At 41.7% G+C, this 21,430-nt stretch overlaps 1 protein-coding gene across 1 annotated transcript; it reads left to right on the plus strand.

The window, feature by feature from the left end:
• Positions 1–4,684: 4,684 nt before the first annotated feature.
• On the plus strand, positions 4,685–14,739 carry LOC105048484 (NADH dehydrogenase [ubiquinone] iron-sulfur protein 1, mitochondrial). Its single transcript, XM_010927795.4, has 5 exons — positions 4,685–5,246; positions 5,347–5,593; positions 5,819–6,113; positions 9,488–9,862; positions 13,543–14,739. The coding sequence occupies exons 1-5, from the start codon at positions 4,817–4,819 to the stop codon at positions 14,440–14,442; spliced, it is 2,247 nt and encodes a 748-aa protein (XP_010926097.1). The 5' UTR covers positions 4,685–4,816; the 3' UTR covers positions 14,443–14,739.
• The last annotated feature ends 6,691 nt before the right edge of the window (positions 14,740–21,430 follow it).

A 21,430-nucleotide genomic window follows, 5' to 3' on the forward strand; every position in this document is an offset into this window, starting at 1 on the left:
CCATCTCGAGTAGCTTGTCCACTTCCTCGTCGATGGCCTTCTATCTTTCGAGAATAAAAAACCGCTTCTTCTGCCTCACCGGCCTCACTCTAGGGTCGATGTTGAGTCGGTGAGTCATCATCTTCGGAGGGATGCTGGACATATCCGCTGCCGACAAAGCGAATACGTCGGCATTGGCCTTCAATAGTTCTATCAGCTGTCGCTGCTCAGGGTCGGATAATTGGGATTCGATCCAGACCACTCGTTCGGGATTCTCTGCTATTGGGATGGAAATCAGCTGTTCGGTCGGTTCGCCCCATTCTTTCTCTCCCCGTTGGTCCAACTTGTCAACCATCAGGGAGTTCTTCGATTCGCTGCTTCGAGCAGAGATTTGAAAGCATCATCGAGCGAGCTGTTGATCCCCGTGCATCTCTCCGACTCCATTTTTGATCGGGAATCGAACCAGCAGGTGGTACGTCGAGACTACCGCTCTGAGGACGTTTAGTCCGGGTCTTCCGAGTATGGCGTTGTAGGCCGAAGGTACTTGAACGACCGCAAAGATTAGGTGGACAGTGCTATGTCGTGGTTCAGTTCCAGCTGTCACGGGAAGAGTAATTTCTCCTTCCACCGTGACAGCATCTCCAACGAAACCTACTAGGGGTGCAGAGACTCTCTTGAGCCGATCAACCGACAGTCGCATTCGGGAGAAGGTCGAGTAGAACAAAATATTAGTCGAACTTTCATTATCAACAAGGATCCTTCTTACATCATAATTTACTATTGTTGCCGAGACAACAACAGCGTCGTCATGGGGAGTTTGGATTCTCCGAGCATCTTTGTCTGTAAAAGTAATTACATCATCTTGGCGCAGCTTCTTCGTCGACTCCCCTCCAGCAGTCATCCCTCAGTCCAATCATTTGGAGATCATGTTGATGACCTCGACCGTGGGCTAGTTATTCGCTGCCTCTTCAGTCGGTTGGGGTCGTCGGTCGGGGATGGGTTGAGTCGGTGGGCTCCTTCAAAATTTTTTGAGATACCCTCGACGTATGAGGACCTCGATTTCATCCTTGAGTTGGATGCACTGTTCGGTGTTGTGACCGTGGTCCTGATGAAATCGGCAGTATTTTCGCCGGTCGAGGCCCTTTGCCTTCAAAGGCGGAGGCCGTCGCAAATATTCTTCTCCTTCGATCTCCATCAAAATCTGCGCATGAGGAGCAGAGAGAGGAGTATAGGAGTCATACCTGCAACGCATCAGCCTCGGACTCCACCATCGGGGCGATCTCGGGCTCTGTCACTGGGGCGATCTCGGGCTCTGTCGTCGGGGCGAGGCTTGTTTGTCGGTCGGGGGCCCGCTAGGCTCGGCAGGAGCCCGACCTTTTCTTTGCTTCTCCTTCGAGCCCTTGGTCTCGGTTAGGCGCCGGTCGGAAGCTCCTTCGTCTGTGCGTATGTATTTGTACGCTCGCTCCAGCAGTTCGGCATATGTCTGAGGGAGGGTCTTGTCCAAGGAGTATGTAAATCGGGACCCCCTCAGCCCCCTCTTCATGGCTGAGTAGCCATGTCTTCGTTGAGGTCCCGAACCTCAAGCGTGGCCGCGTTGAATCACGTCATTAAGTGTCGGAGCGTCTCATTTTCTCCCTGCTTGAGGGAGAAAAGGCTGTCCGAGATTCGTGACGGCTTCCGACTGGTGCTGAAATGGGTCACGAAAGAGTGCTCGAGCTGCCCGAAGGAGTGAATACTTCTTGAGCGGAGGTCGAAGTACTAGACCCTGGCAGCTTTGCGAAGGATGGCAGGGAAGCCGATGCAGAGGAGGGCATCGGTTGCCCCTTGGATCATTATGAGAGCCTTGTAGCTCTCTAGATGGTCAACTGAATCGGTGGAGCCATCGTAAGGCTCCACATGGGGCATCTTGAACCGACTAGGAATCGGCTCATCGAGGATCAGTCGAGAGAGAGGTTGGGCGGTCTGGAAGTCGACGTCGTTCGAAGACTTCTGTCCGTCCACTTGGAGCTGGGCGAGCCGACAGTCGATTTCTTCGAACCTACGTACGTAGTCGTTGATCCGTCGGTGTTGGGAGACCCCAGGGGTCGAGTCTCCCGATGAATCTGAGAGGGAGGCAGACGGTGTCCACGACCGCTTCTCCTTCCTCGCTCGCTCCAGCTGGGAAGGAGAGGGACGCCGGGACCGGTGGGTGTCATGCCGTGACCGCCTCTCCCCTTCTCGATGGGAATGCTGAGATGGCTGCTCCTGGGAAGGAGACGGAGATCGACACGGGCGTCGGCGGCTGCTTCTGGACGGCATCGGGTGCACCGCCAGTTGCTCCGCCGGCGAGTGCGGCAACCGAGTTGGTTGTTGTTGAAGACTCTTGACTGCATCCGTCAGCACAGTCATCTGCCGCACGATCACCGCGATCTGCACCTCCATGGTCACCACAGGATGCGGAGAGCTGGGTTCCACCATGGAGGGTGGGGGAGAGGCCTCTTCCTGGTGGGAAGAGTGCCTCGCCGATCCGGTGGCTCTCGATCGCTGAGCCCTGGTTCTTGTCATCTCGAAAGAATTTTTCAAGCTCTGTGGAGGTCATGATTCCCCCTACCTGGCGCGCCAAACCTGTTGCGGCCAATCTCCTCGTCGTCTGGTCACCGAGAACGAGCACCTGTAAGAGAAGTCCACACTGACCGAAGATGCCTCCGACGGAGACCCTCCGACGGTCAAGTCAGAGAGGAGACTAGGCAACAGTTTAAAAGAATCAGGGGGTCAGCGGGAGAGAGCCAGAGGGAGAGAGAGAGCTCAGGAGCTTAGAAAGAACCTCCCTTTAACACTGTTGCCTTCTCCGTTTTATAGTAGGACGCGACGTGGTGCTGCCATTAATGGTGCAGACAACTGGAGAGTTGTCAAATCGTCGGAGGCTGTCAGAATCACCGCGGATTGTCAAGTCATCGTGGGCTGTCAAATCACTGGGGTTGACCTATGTCCTTGGTAGGACGATGTCCCTAGGACGGCCACGCCGCATGTCCTTGTCAGGACAGCAGCCCATAGCAGTCGTACGGCGTTTGGGGGAGCTGACCGACCATACGTCGGTATTCGACTTGGGGACGTCGGGTGAAGCCTCGGAGACACCGTCGGCCGGTCTGGCGCATTGCGGGAGTCAGATGTCAGCTACCACCCTCGTTCGACGGTGAGTTGGTAATCTGAGCTCCGCCGCTCGGCTAATCGGGAACAGAATGGGTCTGCCCGATCGAGACTCCTTTAGTCGGATAATGTCGGCAGCTACTGTCGGCAGTCGTTGGTCGGTGCGGTTGGTAGAGTCGGGTGTCGGTCAGACAGGCCCGAAGGTGAATCGGCGTAGAAGGTGTCGGTCGGTATATCCCAACATAAAGTATTTCTAAATTTTGTCCAACACCCCAACAGGAGTAACACAATGCGCTAGGAGGTGAAGAGAGATAGATGTGAGAACAGACTGAAGGAGGGTAGAGCGATCGGCTTGGGATAAGAATTTCCACTTCCATCCGGCCATTCGACCAATAATTTTCTCAATGATGAAATTGAAGTCAGAGCTTTTCAGTCTAGATCCGCTCAGGGGAACACCCAGATACTTCAGAGCGACTGATTTTGGTTGAATATGCAATAGATTAGTTATCATTCCACGAATAGTTCTATCAGTTGATGGGCTGAAGACTCAATGAGATTTTTGTACATTCACACATTGCCCCGATGGATCACAAAAGCTAGTCATAATGCCTTTCAAAATTCTGGCATTCTGAACTGTTGCTTTGGCGACAAGAAGCAGATCATCCGCAAACATGACATGGGATATCATAGGTCCCCCTGTCCTGGGATAATAAGTTTGCAACCTCCCTCGATGTACAGATTGATGGAGCATGCGAGTTAGCATCTCGAATACCAGAACAAACAGGAAAGGTGACAATGGGCATCCCTGTCTATGACCCAACTGAATAATGAAACCATTCGAATGGAGCACCGTTCACCAAGACTGCGAATTTGGGTTTTGTTATACAAGCTGCAATCCATGCAATGAAAGTCGGGTGAAAGTTCATCAGCTGCAATACAGAGAGTAGATAATCCCTGTCTATGTCCAGTTTAAGTGCTTCGGATTATTTTTCTTGGGCAGTAGGACAATGAATGTGGACTTCCAATCTTCCAGCATAGAGCAAGAATTGAGAACCTCTGTGACAGCAGCCAGCACATCCCTGCGCACGATCTGCCAGAACGACTTGAAGAATAGCGCAGGAAAGCCATCAGGTGCCGGTGACTTTTTCATGCCAAGACTACTCAGTACATCCTTGAGTTCATCTTCAGTGACTGGTGCAATCAATCGAGCATTGTCATTGTTAGATAATTGAGGAAAGGAGGCTGGCGGACTGAAGTTGTGATTAGCACCGGTCGGGTTCCATTTGTTGGAGAAAAACCTCTGAAAGCATTCACGGATTTCATCATCCTGACTAATGTCTTGACCATGCAGGTTGGCATGTATCTCTATTTTCAATTCGGTAACCAAAGAGAAATTAAAATTCTAGCATACCTCAGTTACCAAATAATAGATGTTTTATTATTATTATTATTTTTTTTTTTTTTTGGGTGAGGGTTAAAAACTTTACAAACAGAAACTCTATACTCGATACCATATATAGAGATAAAATCATCTTCAGCGATACCTACGTCATCCTTGGCCTCAGATCAAAGCTGCGCCAACCGTCTTATCCCGCGAGCAAGCTCACGGGCGGTGACTCGACCCGGAATCCTTCGACATCCACACGCCCTCTCTTTACCCATCGCCGCCGAGAGATCGGAACGTACACCGAGAGAGTGAGAGATTGGAGAGATGGGATACATTCTCCGAGCTCTCCGGCGCTCCAAGCCCTTTCTCCAGTCCAACCTCTCTCGCCTTAGGCTTCCGTCCCCCAAAAACCCTACCTCATTCCGGTACATCTCCTCCACCCCGGATCTCCAAAAGCCCGAGTCCTCCGCCGAGGTGGCGGCGGAGGAAGCACCGGCGCCGCGGACGCCTGTCGGCGGAGCTCGGATTCACTTCCTCAAGCCCGACGACGCCGTCGAGGTCTTCGTTGATGGGTACCCTGTCAAGATCCCCAAGGGCATGACCGTCCTCCAGGCCTGCGAGGTCGCCGGCGTCGACATCCCCCGTTTCTGCTACCACAGCCGCCTCTCGATCGCTGGAAACTGCCGCATGTGCCTCGTCGAGGTCGAGAAGTCTCCCAAGCCCGTCGCTTCTTGTGCCATGCCGGCCCTTCCAGGTCCGAAAATGTCTCATTTTTCTTCCACTTCCATTCGATCCAGGTCTTTTACCCCGCTTGAGTTTGTTTAATTTATTGATTTTTTTTTCCCGGATTGCAGGGATGAAGATTAAGACGAATACACCGGTGGCCAAGAAGGCGAGGGAAGGGGTGATGGAGTTCCTGCTGATGAACCATCCGCTGGATTGTCCGATCTGTGATCAGGGAGGGGAGTGCGACCTTCAGGACCAGTCGATGGCCTTTGGGTCCGACCGTGGTCGGTTCACGGAGATGAAAAGGTCGGTTGTTGATAAGAACTTGGGCCCTTTGGTGAAGACGGTGATGACTCGATGCATCCAATGCACAAGGTAATACATTTTGTCAATGCTATCTTGATACTCAGATGAACTTTTAATTATTTTGATTTGCATTTTAATTTATCAAGGTTATTTTACTATATCAGACAGCTAGATATGTTAATTCTAAAGGGTTTGCTTGTGTCACTACCTCTGTTTTGATGCTCAGGTGTGAAAGTGTTAATTTTTTTTTTAGCTATATAGTAGTCTTGACAAAAGTTTTATTACCTATCGCAGGTGTGTGAGATTTGCTACTGAGATAGCTGGTGTTCAGGACCTTGGCATGCTAGGTCGTGGTAGTGGAGAGGAAATTGGGACATATGTAGAGAAACTTATGACAAGCGAGCTCTCTGGAAATGTGATAGATATCTGCCCGGTGGGAGCTCTCACTTCTAAACCATTTGCTTTCAAAGCTAGAAACTGGGAGTTAAAGGGTACGGAGAGTATTGATGTCACTGATGCAGTTGGGTCAAACATAAGAATCGATTGTAGAGGTCCTGAAGTCATGCGCATCCTTCCACGTCTGAATGAGGTTTTCTTCCTTTGCCATTTTTCGAATGCAATATATGTTTTCTTGTTGTGAATTATATATTAGTTATTTGTATAATTATGTACTTGATCTGAAGCTTCTCTTTCCAGTGTTGCAGTTTTAATGATTGCAAATGGTTGCAGTGCAAGCCATTTTAATGACTGCAAATGTTTCTGAGAACTCTCTAATAAAATAAGTATTAATTGGTGAAATGCTTTCTAAACAGATAAATTTAGGTCCATATGAGTTCCTTAAATAATTAGAAAACCGTTTCCAAAATCTTATTTTCACCGAAATGAATATGTGGTTGTTCGAATTTAAACATGCATATATGTTTTTGAAAAATGAATACATGGTTCATGATCTAAAACATTCAGCATTTCCCTTCTAAGGATCAAAGAAATATATTTTTTATGTTTTACATTGTATTTTTTGCAACTATATTCTCATGTACATGAGCTGCTGCAGCTGCCTTAAATATTTATGGTTGCATTATATTTTGGCACAGCTTAATTGTTATGTAGTATGATAGTGTAGTACATATGGGGCCTTGGCCTCTGAAAGTGTATGTCTTAGTTTAGCCACCATGCAAAAGTTTCTTTAAATTACTGTGATGTGACATTTCTACACCTCTTTAGGTTCCTGACATCATGATATTAGCTGGAAATCATTGTTCTCCACTGAACATCTTTTACATCTGTGAGGTTGATTCCACGTATATATACACCACTCATAATGTTAGTATCTTCCTCATACTGTCACCACTTAGTGGCTGTAGCCTCCTAAACTAGTTGCTTCTTCCTCGCACTTCTTCCCCCATATGACTGCTGCTCTATCTCAGTCACCGCTGATCAGTATTTCATAATCCTACTCCTAAATCCTGTTGACACGACAAATCATATAACTGCTAGAGAGACATCACCACATCATGCACCATGTTTGAACTCTTTTAAAAATCTCTGTTTAGGGAGTCCAATAAAAGATTTTGCTTACTCTGCTTGCAAGATTATAGTTTACTTCCAGCCAAGATTGAGCCCAGTCCACTAACATCATTTGGCTGGTGCTAGTACTTGAGTGCTAGCATAGATCCATTTGACCAATAGAACTCATGTCAAGCTAGCCTTGGCTTGATTAGCATAATATGCCTGCCTTTGGATTGACAACTGCATGAACTATGTGGATCTTTAAGTTAGCAGTTTCCAAGAAGTTTAGTTGATTTTAAAAGCTTTGCACAGCTAGAGTTTGAATTGAAGTCCTAAGAGTTGGGATTTGCTTGCTTCAGCTCTTTCAGATTTTCTTGACTCAAGTTCAATTTGGTTCTTTGGATTATGTTGGATTTAGGCTTGGTGCAGAAGTGTACATCTAAGATTCAGCATACTTGGTCTGGATTCTGTATGGATATATTTCAAAGTCAGTGAGCCAGTATCATCATCTTCCAGGCCTTTGCCACCAATTAGGGTCAACCATGGAACATAACTTTTAGCTGAGAAGGATTGATGAGTGTGTTCAGCAAGACCACTTGTCAACTTGCTATCAGTCCTGTAAGAATCATTCTGAGTTGTTGGCCAAGGCAACTTTGGGCACAAGTGGACCCTTACCAGAAGTTAGAACAGGCGTAGCAATGGATTAAGGTGTGGGTATAGGGAACTGATTCTCTTAAAAAATATTTAGACAATCAAAATGCTTAAGAAACAGGTCCAGGGATGAGCTTCCAAGTGGGTGTGGTACCATAATTTGAAGTTTCTGATTACTAAGTGCAGGCTTATCTGGAACCTAGAGAACCAATTGTCAGGTAGCGACTTGCATTATTGGAAGAGATTGAGCTTGTGCAATCTGGAGCAGCTCTCTAAATTTTCTTTAAAGTTGGAAAGTTTATAGATGAAGAAGGTTATTGAAACATCAGCACAAGAGACAATTTTAGGTGTAGTGTCCTCCATAATCTAATCCATTGGATAATTTAATATAGTTCCATGCATATGAAAAGTCTAAGTTGTTACAAAGCCAATGCTAGTTTTTCAACTCGTCATATGTAAATAAATATAAGTAAATGTAAGCCTATAGTTAGCCTACTCCGCAAGCTTGATACAAGCTACTTCTAACCAAGCCAGATATAAGCTTGGTTTCCGGTTATGAGTCCAAGATCTGAGTTCGGTCTCAGCTCGAGATGAGCCAAGCTAGCTTGGTTCTTTGATGTCCCATAGTTGTTTGGGCGCATAATATGATCCTGGCAGAGAACTCATCAAGGAACCTTTTCGTAGTTAGACTAAATAATTTAACTTTGAAGGTTTTTTTTTTGTCATTAAGTGGAATGCTTTCAGAGTCTAATTACTTTCTAAGTGGAAGCTTGGTTGACTAGCAAACTCAAACTAAATTTCTCTTTCTTTGTTTTTACAACTTAACATAATCTTACTTTACAAATTTCATAGTCTGATTGGTACTTGAACATGCTGCCTGCCTCCTGTAAAAGTTGTCTTTTGATTCTGCATTGACATAGCAAAAATATTTTCTTCCTCTCTTAACAACCTTACCCCTCCAGCCCCCCCCTCCTCTCCTTCACAGATAGGTTCTCCATCTCTTTATTGGCAAGCGACCAGTTTGGCAAGAAGAGATGGATCTCCCTGACTTCCGTCTGTAGGGGAGATGTTTATATTGACCATTGCAAAATCTGATATCAGGAAATGATGGAGGTGCTTTGTGCTCTTGATGGAACTGAGTCTAGAAAACATATGAAAGCATTGCAGGAATCAGGAAATGTTTTTGAGCTTAATTAAATCAAGCCTAGCATTAGTGGTATGAGATGATCCTACTGCATAAACTGTCTTATTTGGATAGAAGAATTGAGTTAGACAAATGAGAAAATGTGCCTTTGTCTGTCCTGAAAGTTCCATTTTCAGCGATTGGATGGACCATGACAGACTAATATGGCTTTGCTCAAGCACCAGATGAGTATGGAAAGGTCTTGCAGTAAGTTGGCACCGGAATGAGGCCAACTTCTGGTCATTATTAATGTATCAAATTGGGCATCTGTGTGCTGTTAAAACTTTATACTGCAATCTTGTTAGTATACAGGAAACTGCTTTCTTCAGTGAGGTCTTGATTTTGAAACCGTTTAATGTCATTACTTGATTTTTGTTTTATCTGTTTTGAGAAAGACTTTTTTATGGGACAATCCCCCTTGCCATCTTCCACCTTCCTATGTGTTGAATTTCAAATGATTATGATTTCCTGAAGCTTATAATTTAGCTGGTGTAGGTAGTACAGTTCATTCTGTGACTCTTGAACAAGGCAGTCTTAGTGTTACAAGGTTTCTGTGTTATGCTTCAACTGAAAATATCAATCAAGGTTGCCTTTCTCAGTGAACCATTTTGGTTTTGCAGGATATTAATGAGGAATGGATATCTGACAAAACGCGATTTTGTTATGATGGCCTTAAGAGACAAAGATTAAGTGACCCTATGATTCGTGGTCCTGATGGACGATTTAAGGCAGTAACTTGGCGCGATGCCCTTGCTGTGGTTGCTGAGGTTGCATATCAAGTTAAACCTGAGGAAATTGTTGGAATTGCTGGCCAGCTTTCTGATGCTGAATCAATGATGGCACTGAAAGATTTCTTGAACAAAATGGGTTCAAATAAAGTATTATGCGAAGGGAATGGCTTAAGTCCTCAAGCAGACCTACGCTCTGGTTACCTTCTGAACACAAGTATTGCTGGTCTTGAAAAGGCAGATTGTTTCCTCTTGGTTGGTACTCAGGTATTGTACTTGTGATTGAAACTCTCTTCCTACCTCCCTCCCTCCCCTCCTCCTCTCTCTCTCTCTCTGTGTATGTGCGTGAATGTGTGTATGTTGCATCTTTCTGAATAGTGTTTAGTTAACTGGTTGCCTTTTTTGGTTAAATGCTCTAGTCTACAAACTTTTTCTTTGCATGAAATAGTAAATTTTAGGATAAGTTTTGGGATAAATGGGCCCTTGACCCATATTTTAGAAGTCCGCTGCAGAAAAATAAATGGGGCCTTGATCCACATTTTAGATTTCCTTTTTCTCCGCAGAAAAAGGAGAAAAGAAGTAATTAGAAAATATTGAATTTATCATTGTTTATTGAATGCCTTTGTGTCCCTTCGAACTGCTCATGCCTTCTAGGAGTGTATGAAATGACAATTGTAGTCCTTTATGTTTATAATCTGAAAAAAAAGTAATCTTTTTGCACCTTAAATGTATAAAGGTAGATCTTGATACTATCCTGCATTTGTTCTTCATGGCTGCACGCTGAAAGATCAGCAGCTGGTGTTGGTCTAGTTGAGCTTTTTCCCAGCTTCACATCTGTCGTCAAGGCCCTTGTAGTTTTCCTTCATGGCTGCAGTTGCACACCAGTTGAGCTCTGCCCTCAGCCTGTGACTGTTGCTCCATGCCTGGTGGTTATAGTTCATGGCACAGTGCAGGCCAGGTCCTGGCCTGATGGGACCTGTGTCCTGCATATGTGGGATGTGTGTCCTGTGCGGGCAGGTTGTGTGCATCGTGCCCACCTCAGGGCGCAACGTCCCTACTGTGATCAAAGCCAACCCTTTAGACCATGCCAATCCTTCAAACCACATGGGGAACAGTTTCAGAGATTTACTTTTTGGTTACAATATGTTCTTTCTGTGCAGCATGGCTATTTTAAAAAATATGCTAATAGAAATTAAAATTTCATTGGAAGTGGTTCACGACCATGTGAACTTCGGCTGTGAAAGAGATTTACAAAATCAAAACACACGGTATCTAACAAATTGATAATTGGGAATTTAGTAATTGTTAAGCATTGAATCATTTGCTATGATGGTGTAGGTCAATAAATGGATCGGAGGAAGGGACGGGTGATGATAATCTGTCCCTTCAGCCAGTTCTATCTGATTTTGCAGTCCATTTTTGTGCTTAGTTGTGTATAGATAAAGATATAGCCATATGCAATATCTTCACAAAAGCATGCATTGTTAAATTTACTGAATTTACAATGAGTATCACTGCATATTCTTCGGGAAATGTACTGCTGAAAAAAACAAAATTCTATCATCATACCTATTTTATTTATTATACAGAGAAGACATATTGCTTATATTGTGATGCAAATACATCAGAATAAATCATGACTCATTTTGTAAGTAAAGAAAGTAAGCATGTTATGTGTTACAACAAAACAATACTTGTAAACCTTTTTTCAGAAACCAGCTCAGAATTAAAGTGATAAAAAAGGAGTTAACTTCCATATTGCATTATCAACCTTGGTTAATTAGTTGCTGCATGATAGATATTCTATAAGAACTACCTATCATATTTCTCACTCCATTTTATGCACAAATGCCGTAGATCTTGTTACCGCTAGGAGCCGATCTGATTAGGACGTTGAGCTGGTTGTTTTGTTAGAGGGCTCAACGAAGTCTGAACAGATCGGAGTCGGCTGGAGATTGTGACGTGCCTCTAAGGAAGCCGCATAGTGGTTGTTGGGCTTAAAGTTTTAAATTTCGTCGGATGGGGCTGTCCCGATTTTTTCATGGAATGGGATGCGCCGCTGTCCCGACACTTGGGACAGAAGATGTTTTAAGGCATCCCGATTGGGACGCTGGGACGTTAGCGGGATGGCTTTTTTCCGACACATAGGATAGTATCCTGTCCCGGTGTCCCGCGGGACGTCTCACTGGAGCCTAAATCCTTGGTTGGGCTTATAAGGGGATCATTACAATCTCACCCAAGATGAGGCTGAAGGGAAGGAGGCTGTGCTCAGATCTTCATGTCGATACTAGATTAGACCTAAAATAGCACAGACAAAGAAGTCATTTAGCTGGAGGATGTCTAGTGGGGATCTTCCGATGCCTAAGTCAAACAGACTTTCAAGGAACACTGGAGGTGTTATGGAAGCTGTAGAGAAATGATGCGGGCATACTAGAGGACTCTCAATTTCATTTGTCAGCATCATTAGTCTGCCACTCTTACAATGCCTTCACTATTCTGTAGGAGTCTTTCTGACTTAGGCATCTTAGGCATTGGAGGTCCCCCACCAGACATGCTCTGACAAAAGGACTTCTTCGTCGATGATGTTTTAGGTTTTGGTGTGAAGATCTAAGCACGGCCTCCTCCCCCCAGCCTCATCTCAAGTGCGATCTGCATCGCAGTGATAGCCTCCTGAGCTTTGCGACCACCATGGCTTTCTTGGAGTCACATCATGATTTCTGACCGAATCTGATGTGCTCAACGTTTCGTGAAGCCCTCCAATAGATTAGCCAACTCAATGTCCTGGTCACATTGGCTCCCAATGGCAATAGATCTACAAACTTTATGCAGCTTAAGAAAGAAATATGCCATCAATAATGAACATATGGATGTATAACTAACACGAATTATGTGAGAATGGAGAAATACTTTACCCCCCATTCAACATAGTTGGATTCATATATGTCACATCAAAAGGAACCTGATAGGTCTGGTTGTTACTAGTTTGAGTTCTATTTCTAATCAACAAATGTGCCTCCAAAACTAAATTTGATTGAAACCTTGGAATGAGTATGTGGGTTTTCCATAAGTTTTAACATTAGGGTTTTCTGAATAATGAAAGGAAGAACCTGGTGAAATGTTATATTGTTATTCACATATTAACAGCTTCATGATCCATAAAGAGTTTACCCCATGATTCATGGAAGAAAGATGAAGTGCACTCATGCTATCTACTACATGCATGGAAGAAGTATGAAGAATAAAAAGGTTATTTATATTTGTGGGCCAAGACCACACGCTTTAGACAAAATCCCGTGTCAGAACTTATAGATTTACATTTTTACCTTTTTGTGCTGGAATTAAAAGTTATAGTTCTACGAGAGTGGTTTCGTAGACAACTTAGCCTGTTTACCAAATATGTCAACTATATGTTAGTTGGCCCAAGATATATTTGCCACTCCCATTCTATTAATATCTATGTCCTCTTTTTACACATATGTACATAAATATATCTGATCCATATCAGCTTTTTGCACAACGCTGCTCTTCATGAAATTTGATTTTATATTATCTTGCTATATTAGCTTTTGGTCAATGCCTATTTTTATATCCTACCAAGTAATCTAGGACCTTGAAAAGCAATCATTTGAAAACAATGCACAAGCCCTTGAATTGCTCGTTAGTATTGCCTTAGGATTATTTATTGTGCATGGTTAATCGTGGGCAAATATCTATTTTATGTTGTTTCTACTTTCTGCTTTTCCTACTTTTTCTTTCTGTTGTTTTTTCCCATTGAACTTAATAATGCCTATAGCTTTCGTAGCTTTCGTAACATGTTGTGATTGTTATTACCTTATTCTTTTAAGATATGCTAATAAAATGCAATTTTTCAATAAGAAAATTGACCTATCAGCAAAATTTTGAATTTTGTTGGCTGATCCTGTATAACTTTTTCTTAAATATGGCAGCCAAGAGTAGAAGCTCCCATGGTAAATGCTAGAATACGGAAGACAGTTAGAGCAACTCAAGCAAAGGTGGCCTACATTGGCCCCCCATCCGACTTCAACTATGACCACCAGCATCTGGGTACAGGTCCCCAGACCCTCATTGAGATTGCTGAAGGCCGTCATCCTTTTTGCTCAGCACTACTGTCTGCGAAGAACCCAGCCATTATAGTTGGGGCTGGATTGTTCGAACGCAAGGACAAGGATGCCATATTTTCAGCTGTTGAAACCATAGCAAAGTTTGGTAAAGTCATAAGACCTGACTGGAACGGCCTCAGTGTCCTACTCCTTAATGCTGCTCAAGCTGCTGCACTCGACCTTGGCCTCATATCCAATCCCACTGACAGCATCCAATCTGCAAAATTCCTATATCTGATGGGAGCAGATGATGTGAGCTTAGAAAAGCTTCCAGATGATGCATTTGTAGTTTATCAGGGACACCATGGTGACCGCAGTGTTCACCGAGCCAATGTCATTTTCCCTTCTGCGGCATTCAGCGAGAAAGAAGGCACATATGAGAACACTGAAGGTTGTTCACAGTGGACGGTCCCAGCAGTTCCCACGGTTGGTGATGCAAGGGATGATTGGAAGATCATTCGGGCACTTTCGGAGGTGGCTGGGGTCCGGCTGCCTTATGATAACCTTGGAGCTGTAAGGGCCCGCATAAGGATGGTTGCCCCCAATCTACTGCATGTGGATGAGAGGGAGCAATCAACTGTTTCTGCAGCGTTGAAGCCAGAGTTCCACCAACAGATTAGTTTATCTCCGTTTGGCACTGCTGTGGAGAACTTCTACATGACAGATTCAATCTCTAGAGCTTCGAAGATTATGGCACAATGCAGCTCGGCGCTGTTGAAGAAGTGAATTTAGTTTTTTAGGGGTCACTGCTGGTCCGACACGCCAGATACTTTCGGCTGTCTTATCCATGCTGTGCTTATAAAAGGCGGCCAAATTATACTATGTTCTCCCTGTTTTGCAATGTGAAAAGGCAGAGCCACTGAATAAGCTAAAGGCTATTTCTGAGATAGCACACTCCAGTCAGAAACTGTGCTTTGTGTTCTATTATCCTTGTTGGCTGATCTTTGTCGACGCAGAAGAATTGGGACTCTTTTCTATGTATGAAATCACTAATTTTCTTAAAAAAATACAGATTTTGAGCAAGGGAAATGGCGATATGCTCCGTTACATATTATTAATTTAGCATTTAACTCTCTTTTAACACTGCCCTGGCCCATTCGAGCTCTTTTTCTGTTTGCCTGTCTGGAGCCATGACTAGGGAACTCTCCATGTTCAGGAGCTGAAGAGTAAAATAATTTTCACCCAGAACTGAATGCTGTTGGAGCTGATAACCCTGCGACTCCAGATGAGCCAGAGGCCGCTCTTTCTGGAAAGAACTTGAACATTAGAGTTGAGGATGGGTGTGAAGAGTACCAAGCCGAAGCCCATTTGTCGAGGTTGGACCCAGAAAATCTAATCAGCCATATTTGGATTTCCCACTGGAGGACGCTAACAAAAAAATTTACATACGATAGTGAAAGAACATGGGAAGCGCATGGGACAAAAAGTTTGATGAGAACCAAACAAGTGCTTTCATTTAAGTAACATCTTATTGTACTTGTTAAGCAAGAAAAGGTTGTTCCACCCAAAAGAAGGAAAAAGCAAGAAAAACCTGGAGAAGATAGTCGCGCCCATCTTATTGATTAAGTTTTTGTAATCCCTGGGAATTCCTAAGCAATGGTAGTTATCCTTCGCTTCTCCATCCTTGAGAAGATGCTCAATTGAGGCTTAATGAACAATCTTCTTTCTGTTTCTGCCTTCCCGCGTGTTCAGAATATCAGAAAGAGATTACTTGAGCACTTGGCATACGACACCTTGGTTAGCAGAATTCCATTTGATGACCTTAAAACTGCCAACTTGAAAAACTCATGGCCTAACAATGTTTTGCGTCCCTTGTCGGCATCTCCCTTTTACCCTATATACTTTCATTTGGAATTTGGCTTCTTGTCGGGCCTCAGATGTTGGATTTTCGCTTTCACCAAATATGGTACTCTACTAGGGACAACTGAAATGTCGCTCTCCTTGACTGAGCCTATTTATCTCCCCTCTCTTTCTATTGATGACAAGCTTATATAGCTTGTCCAATTTCTTACCAAACTTTGACCCTAACCTTGCATAAGGCTCCAATCTTCGCCATAGAAAAAGGAAAAAGAAGGGAGAAAAAAAAAGGAGAAAAATATCCTTCAAATGAAGGAAGCAATCGATTGGTTAAGCATTGGTCTTGGGGTAATTTATCTTGTTCATCCTGCCAAAGTAATCGTTACCCGGCCGACAACAGTTACACAAAGATAAGGTGATGCTACCAATGTATTTGTAATTTTTAAAACTTTTACACCCCTACTTCTGACCTTTTTCTCTCTTATGCTTAGACCTAAGCCATCTTATGGTCATACCTATCTGTGGCACAACTATATTTCTGTTCTACTGATTTTCTCAATAAACTGGATGGGCAATCTCCCATTTCATTAAAAAAAAAAAACAGTTACGCAAACATCAAGCTTATGAGATAATGAATTGAAGTGGAGGTATGCTTGAGCTTTCTAGATTAAGTAGGGTTGGCCTCTCTTTCTCTCTCTCTCTCTCTCTTCTTTTTTTTTTTCTCTCTTTTTTTTTTTTTTTTCTTTTTGGTTTTACTAAGGGTGTTCCACTATGATCTTCAATTCTCCTCCTGTAGCTTAGTGGAAGTCTAAGGTGGCTACATTGGCACTTTTCCGCCTTTCCCATTTAAGTTAAAGAAAGGTCATTGTAGAAGAGTCCCAAACCAATTGCCAGCCTCCTATTTATGCCATGGACTGACACGTAGCTGTCCTTTTTTAGTAACCTGTTGAGTCCTTTGTTTCTTCCTTGTGCAAGTATTTGGATGTAATGTTGTTTCATAGACTAGAGAGCTCTTATGAGAAAAGAAAAGAGGAAGATTAATGAGTAGGTGAGCCTAATGGTAGATGGCATGCATAACTCCACTCACATATACAGTTCAGGAGTTGACATTGTTTAATATTTTGTTGGCAAAGCAAAGGGGCTTCCTATGGATTCTTTTTGATGACCACCACATGGTAATAAGGAATTGCCTCGTTATAATCCAAGTAACATCACACAGTCAGCCACAATAATTGAGGAAAATTATATAAAATACGTTCCAATTCCTTTTTTGCGGAGATGGTCTGACTTTGGTTTCCATTATGGAAAACGAGGCCTTCAGTAAAAAACAAAAGAAATGACCCACATGTGTTCCCCCGAATTGATGGGATAAGGCTAGTTTTTATATGTTCCACTTCACTCCTCCCCCACTACAAAACAATCAAAAAAATTGCTGACTATAATTTTGACATTTATTTTGTTCTTGAGGTATACTTCTTGTGCCATGTTTCTCATGTCTCAATGCAAATATCCGGCAGATTTCAGGGCAACAATAATGCTTATCCAAACTAAGTACCTTGTTGACATTTTTTTTAAAAAAAAATACATCCAATTTCCTTCAAGGACGTTATACTTTTGTTTCACATTGAACCAATGCAACTTATGAATTCTTTGATTTTTAACTATATCAAGTCTAATTCAATTGGTTTGATCAATCTTAAATTGGACAGATTTATTCGGCTATCTATTCCTGGATGTATCATGTTGAATAATTTTGTTCAATGTTGGAGTTGGTTTTTGAGTGATTCAGACCGACTCTAATAATTGACTGGGTCAAAGTTTGGGGTTCAAAACTAGTTATTTAGCTTCAGTTATAAATTTGATTCCAATTTCAGCATGGTAATAGTCAACAAGTTAGCACTTCAAATATTCTTTTCCCCCTTAGATATGCATTACGCAATATTTGATCATCAAAAATTAGGTACAAATGGACTTTCTTGTCAAGCATATGCAATCATAATAAAATTTGGAAAGCTACCACTTGGGATGGCCAGTTGCCAAGTAGTGGGCCATGTTTGAAAGACTAACAGTGAACTGAGTGACATCAGCGTGATGCGTTCTTTAAATTCTCTTTGCAAGGATGGAGTAGAAGGATATGGGCCGGCATTATAATAAGAAAGGGATTGAGATAAGAATTTTGTTTCTAAAAGTTATTTTATTTTATACTGTTAACTCCAATTACAGGGAATACCAGCAAGCGCAAGATGCCATGGGGTGGTTGCAGCCTTCTAGCCAGAAGAATCTTAATCAATAATCCTTAAACCATCTACTCAAATTTCTACTCTTTTCTTTTTCCACAGGAAATGCTATGATTCAACCTGGTTTTGGCCTTATGAAAACATAACTACTGTACCCAAACATTGGACCTTTGGGTCAGGTTTGGGCAATTAAATCTGTTTAAAGTCAGAAACGAGTCTGGCATAATCCGATCTAGTTTAATCAGACTAGACCTAACTCAAATAGATTGAGAGCCAATTCCGGCTCGGGTTATGATCTGACTTAAATGACTAAAATTTGAAATTCTATTCCAGTGTATTGTAGCTTGTGCTTGCACTGTAGACCCAAAACATTAAATGGTCTTGCACCTTGATGACCCAATGGTAGCCTTAAGTACAAGGTTTTGAAGATCTGTTACTTTAATTTAGATATATGTAAACTTGGTTATTAAGTTACCATTTAATTTATGGGGCTTTGCTAGTTTTATGATGAGAAATAATAGAAGAGTATATCACCATTTGATGTTTTACCATCTCTTTCATGTTCTTGTTCCTCTGCTTATCTTTCGATGATGGAAGGCAACTGAACCACATTATATGTGTGTTTGTGTGTGTATATATATATATATATATATATATTCCTGTCAGATATTCACCACCTCGGTGACACCCCAACAGCACGTACGTCAACTAGTAAAATAGAAATATTCCTCAAGGCACATGGGGGGCTCGGAACAAAATGGTTTGGGTTTCCGTGGTCATGAAAACATTGTCATCTCACCATCCCTTTTTTATTTCTATTTTAATGTGAGGTGGAGGAAGTGACAAACTTCCCCCAATCACCAAAAAAATAACCATAGCCACATCAACAGCTGGGAGGCTTTGGAGAGTAGGATGGATTGGATTAGTGTTTATCCAAAATTTTGTCATTATGGATATGATAGCTAATCTAGTTTGTTCATTTTGGCATTTTGCAGTTATCATTTTCTCTTTAGTATCTATTGCCGGTGGGAACTAAGGTCGAAAAAGATATTTTATTTTCCTCTACTTCGTAGTAGTCTTTGTAAATTTAAATTTATAACAATTCAAGATATCAACTAGGAAGACAAATCAAATAATATTATTTAATTTTTTTGATCTTATATCCGCTCAGTATTTAATTTACATATGTGTTCAGAGACTAAGTTGTTACGAAGATTCCAAATTTAGAGCATAAGCAAACAAAATGATTAGAGATCTTCAAAGCTATTATTAGATTAGTTTTTGTGCTCTTAGACTAAGCCATGACCAATTTAATTAGACTTCAGTATCAACATAAATCAAATGATTAGTACTTCCCCATCAAGCCTCAACATCTTGAACAGTGGAATTTTTATTTAAAAGCTAATCGTTATTTTATTTCCTACAAAGCGACACTATAGAATAAACCAATTATAACCTCTAGGAAATTGAGAGATTCGAGTCTTCTAAAGCTCTTTCAATCCTATTGGAACTTATGGTTTGGATAAGTCATAATCTTTTACACTTGTACCAACTTTTCATCATCTGGTGACCAATCATCTCAGGGAGCTTATGTTTCACATAGTCTGGTGATTATACTTGGCCGATTTTTTAGGCATGATCTAATGATGGATACCATCAGCAGCAGGCTCCTAGTTGGACATTCACTTTTAGTCAAAGAGCATCTTTACCTCACAAGGTGCTCCATCAATGATGCATCAGATCAGTGGCTTCTGCCTAGGGATGCATGTAGTGATGGATAGCATAAAGACCATGGATGCGAATCTACATTTTGCCCAAGTGGATAATATTCTTCCATGACTTTAATTTGTGAGGTGCATATGGGCTTTTACACTGGTGATTTAGGATATGACCACTTTGTCTTCCCTCAAACATTCTTCCTTTTTTCTAACCATATTCTATCTGGAAGTGAAAAAAGCCAAAAATTCAAATCAGACAACCAGAAATGAGAAACAAACAACAAATAATGCCAATTTCATTTTCGACATCATGTCAACTGTGCAACATATTACCCATCAATCCATGCATATGATATATTAAAAAATATTTTATATGTGTGTCTCATTGTTTTGTGATAACACATGATATTGGATGAATAAGTATAGCATCACAATTAATTACCAAAACTAGTCCAAAAAATCAGGTTTCTGCCGTAAAAAAAACATGTTGATTAATTAAAAAGCGGTTCTTTAATTCAAAAGTTGAAGGTCAAAATTTGCCAAAGAAATATTTTCTCAAAAAATTATGCATATACTATAAATTTATTTATAGAATTTTTCAGACCCCTGATAATATCACATTTTTGCGTAGAATTCATGCAAAAGCAACAAAGGACCTTTTTCTTCCACTCTAGAGAGGTATGCCGGCAACACCATTCGTCCTTCTGATAAAAGAAAATCATGGTGTTGTTTCTTGTTTGCTACGTTATCTACATCAAGATAAAGCACGGTGTCAACATAGTGAAAATTAGGTAGTGTCATTTGTCCTCTTTCTTCCACGAAGGTACACTTGATCATGTTAGGGTGACAACAATAGAAGGGTGGAATGAAATATAAATGATAGAATGTCACAAATGTCCATCAATATTCAGGGATAAAGTTTGATTGGTGGTAGTAAGGATGGCCATATACAATGCAAAAGGTATGATTACTTTAACATAAGATGTTTTGTGATGGCCATATACAATGCAAAAGGAACAGTCCATGTGTAATGTAACATAAGATGTTTTGTGATGGTACAATAGCATCACGTCAACTACTTGCAATCACTTGGTAATCTTTAAAGGATGCAATGAAATCATCTTCAGAAGACCTCTTGCCTACTGGTATAGTTATCAAGGGGGTGAAATTATCTGAATATTTCTTCAACCATACGAATAGGGATGGAAATAAAGTGGTACATTCTTTAGCCCATCATGATTGATGGTTCCTTGAGCTGAAGCTTCTTTTTCTTGTATGAATATAGATAGCATATATTGCGTAAGTTGTGTCTGATGTTACACAAAAATACTATACATACATCTAACGCTCCAAATGTCACTTTCTTCAAGTTACAAACCGGGTTATATGAACCTTAAATTAACATCACATGGGCAGCAATGAACAGTTGGATGTATTTATTGATACATAGCAAAAGGCCAGTTAATGGAGTCATACCATCAAGTGATTAAGTAATCACTCTTTTTGAATACATTAATAGGTCAATAGGTTGGAAACTCGAAGTTCTATTTTCAATCAGATTCACATTGGGATTCAAATTCCTATTGTATCTTAGAAAGGAAATACTTTTCCAAGCAATGAATTATAGAGTCTCTATAAGGATCCATGGGGATGTATGTTTAGTCTCTTATTGACTATACATTGGATAAATCTTAGATATTTATATATGACCAAAAAATCTAAATAATATTTTTCAACTAGCCTTTTTAAATAAGATCTTGGGTTGTGACAAATGATCTCCAAACAGATCTAGCTCATAAGTTATATGGACTGGAAGATAGTACAGTACAAATTTATTTAGATTGATAATCGGCTAATCATGATATTTGTGGTTGAATTTGACTAGATTTAGATGACATGTTTGAATTTGATTTGACTGGGGAGAGCATGGGATGCTAAGGTTAAACTTGGTTGATATACTTA

The sequence above is a fragment of the Elaeis guineensis genome, chromosome 7 (genome assembly GCF_000442705.2).
Source record: "Elaeis guineensis isolate ETL-2024a chromosome 7, EG11, whole genome shotgun sequence".
Taxonomy (NCBI): Eukaryota; Viridiplantae; Streptophyta; class Magnoliopsida; order Arecales; family Arecaceae; genus Elaeis; species Elaeis guineensis.

Coding starts and splice junctions, on each gene's coding strand:
- LOC105048484 (XM_010927795.4), top strand. CDS start 4,817: ATGGGATACATTCTCCGAGCTCTCCGGCGCTCCAAGCCCTTTCTCCAG. Junction 5,247..5,346: donor TGCCATGCCGGCCCTTCCAG/GTCCGAAAATGT, acceptor CCCGGATTGCAG/GGATGAAGATTAAGACGAAT. Junction 9,863..13,542: donor TCCTCTTGGTTGGTACTCAG/GTATTGTACTTG, acceptor TAAATATGGCAG/CCAAGAGTAGAAGCTCCCAT.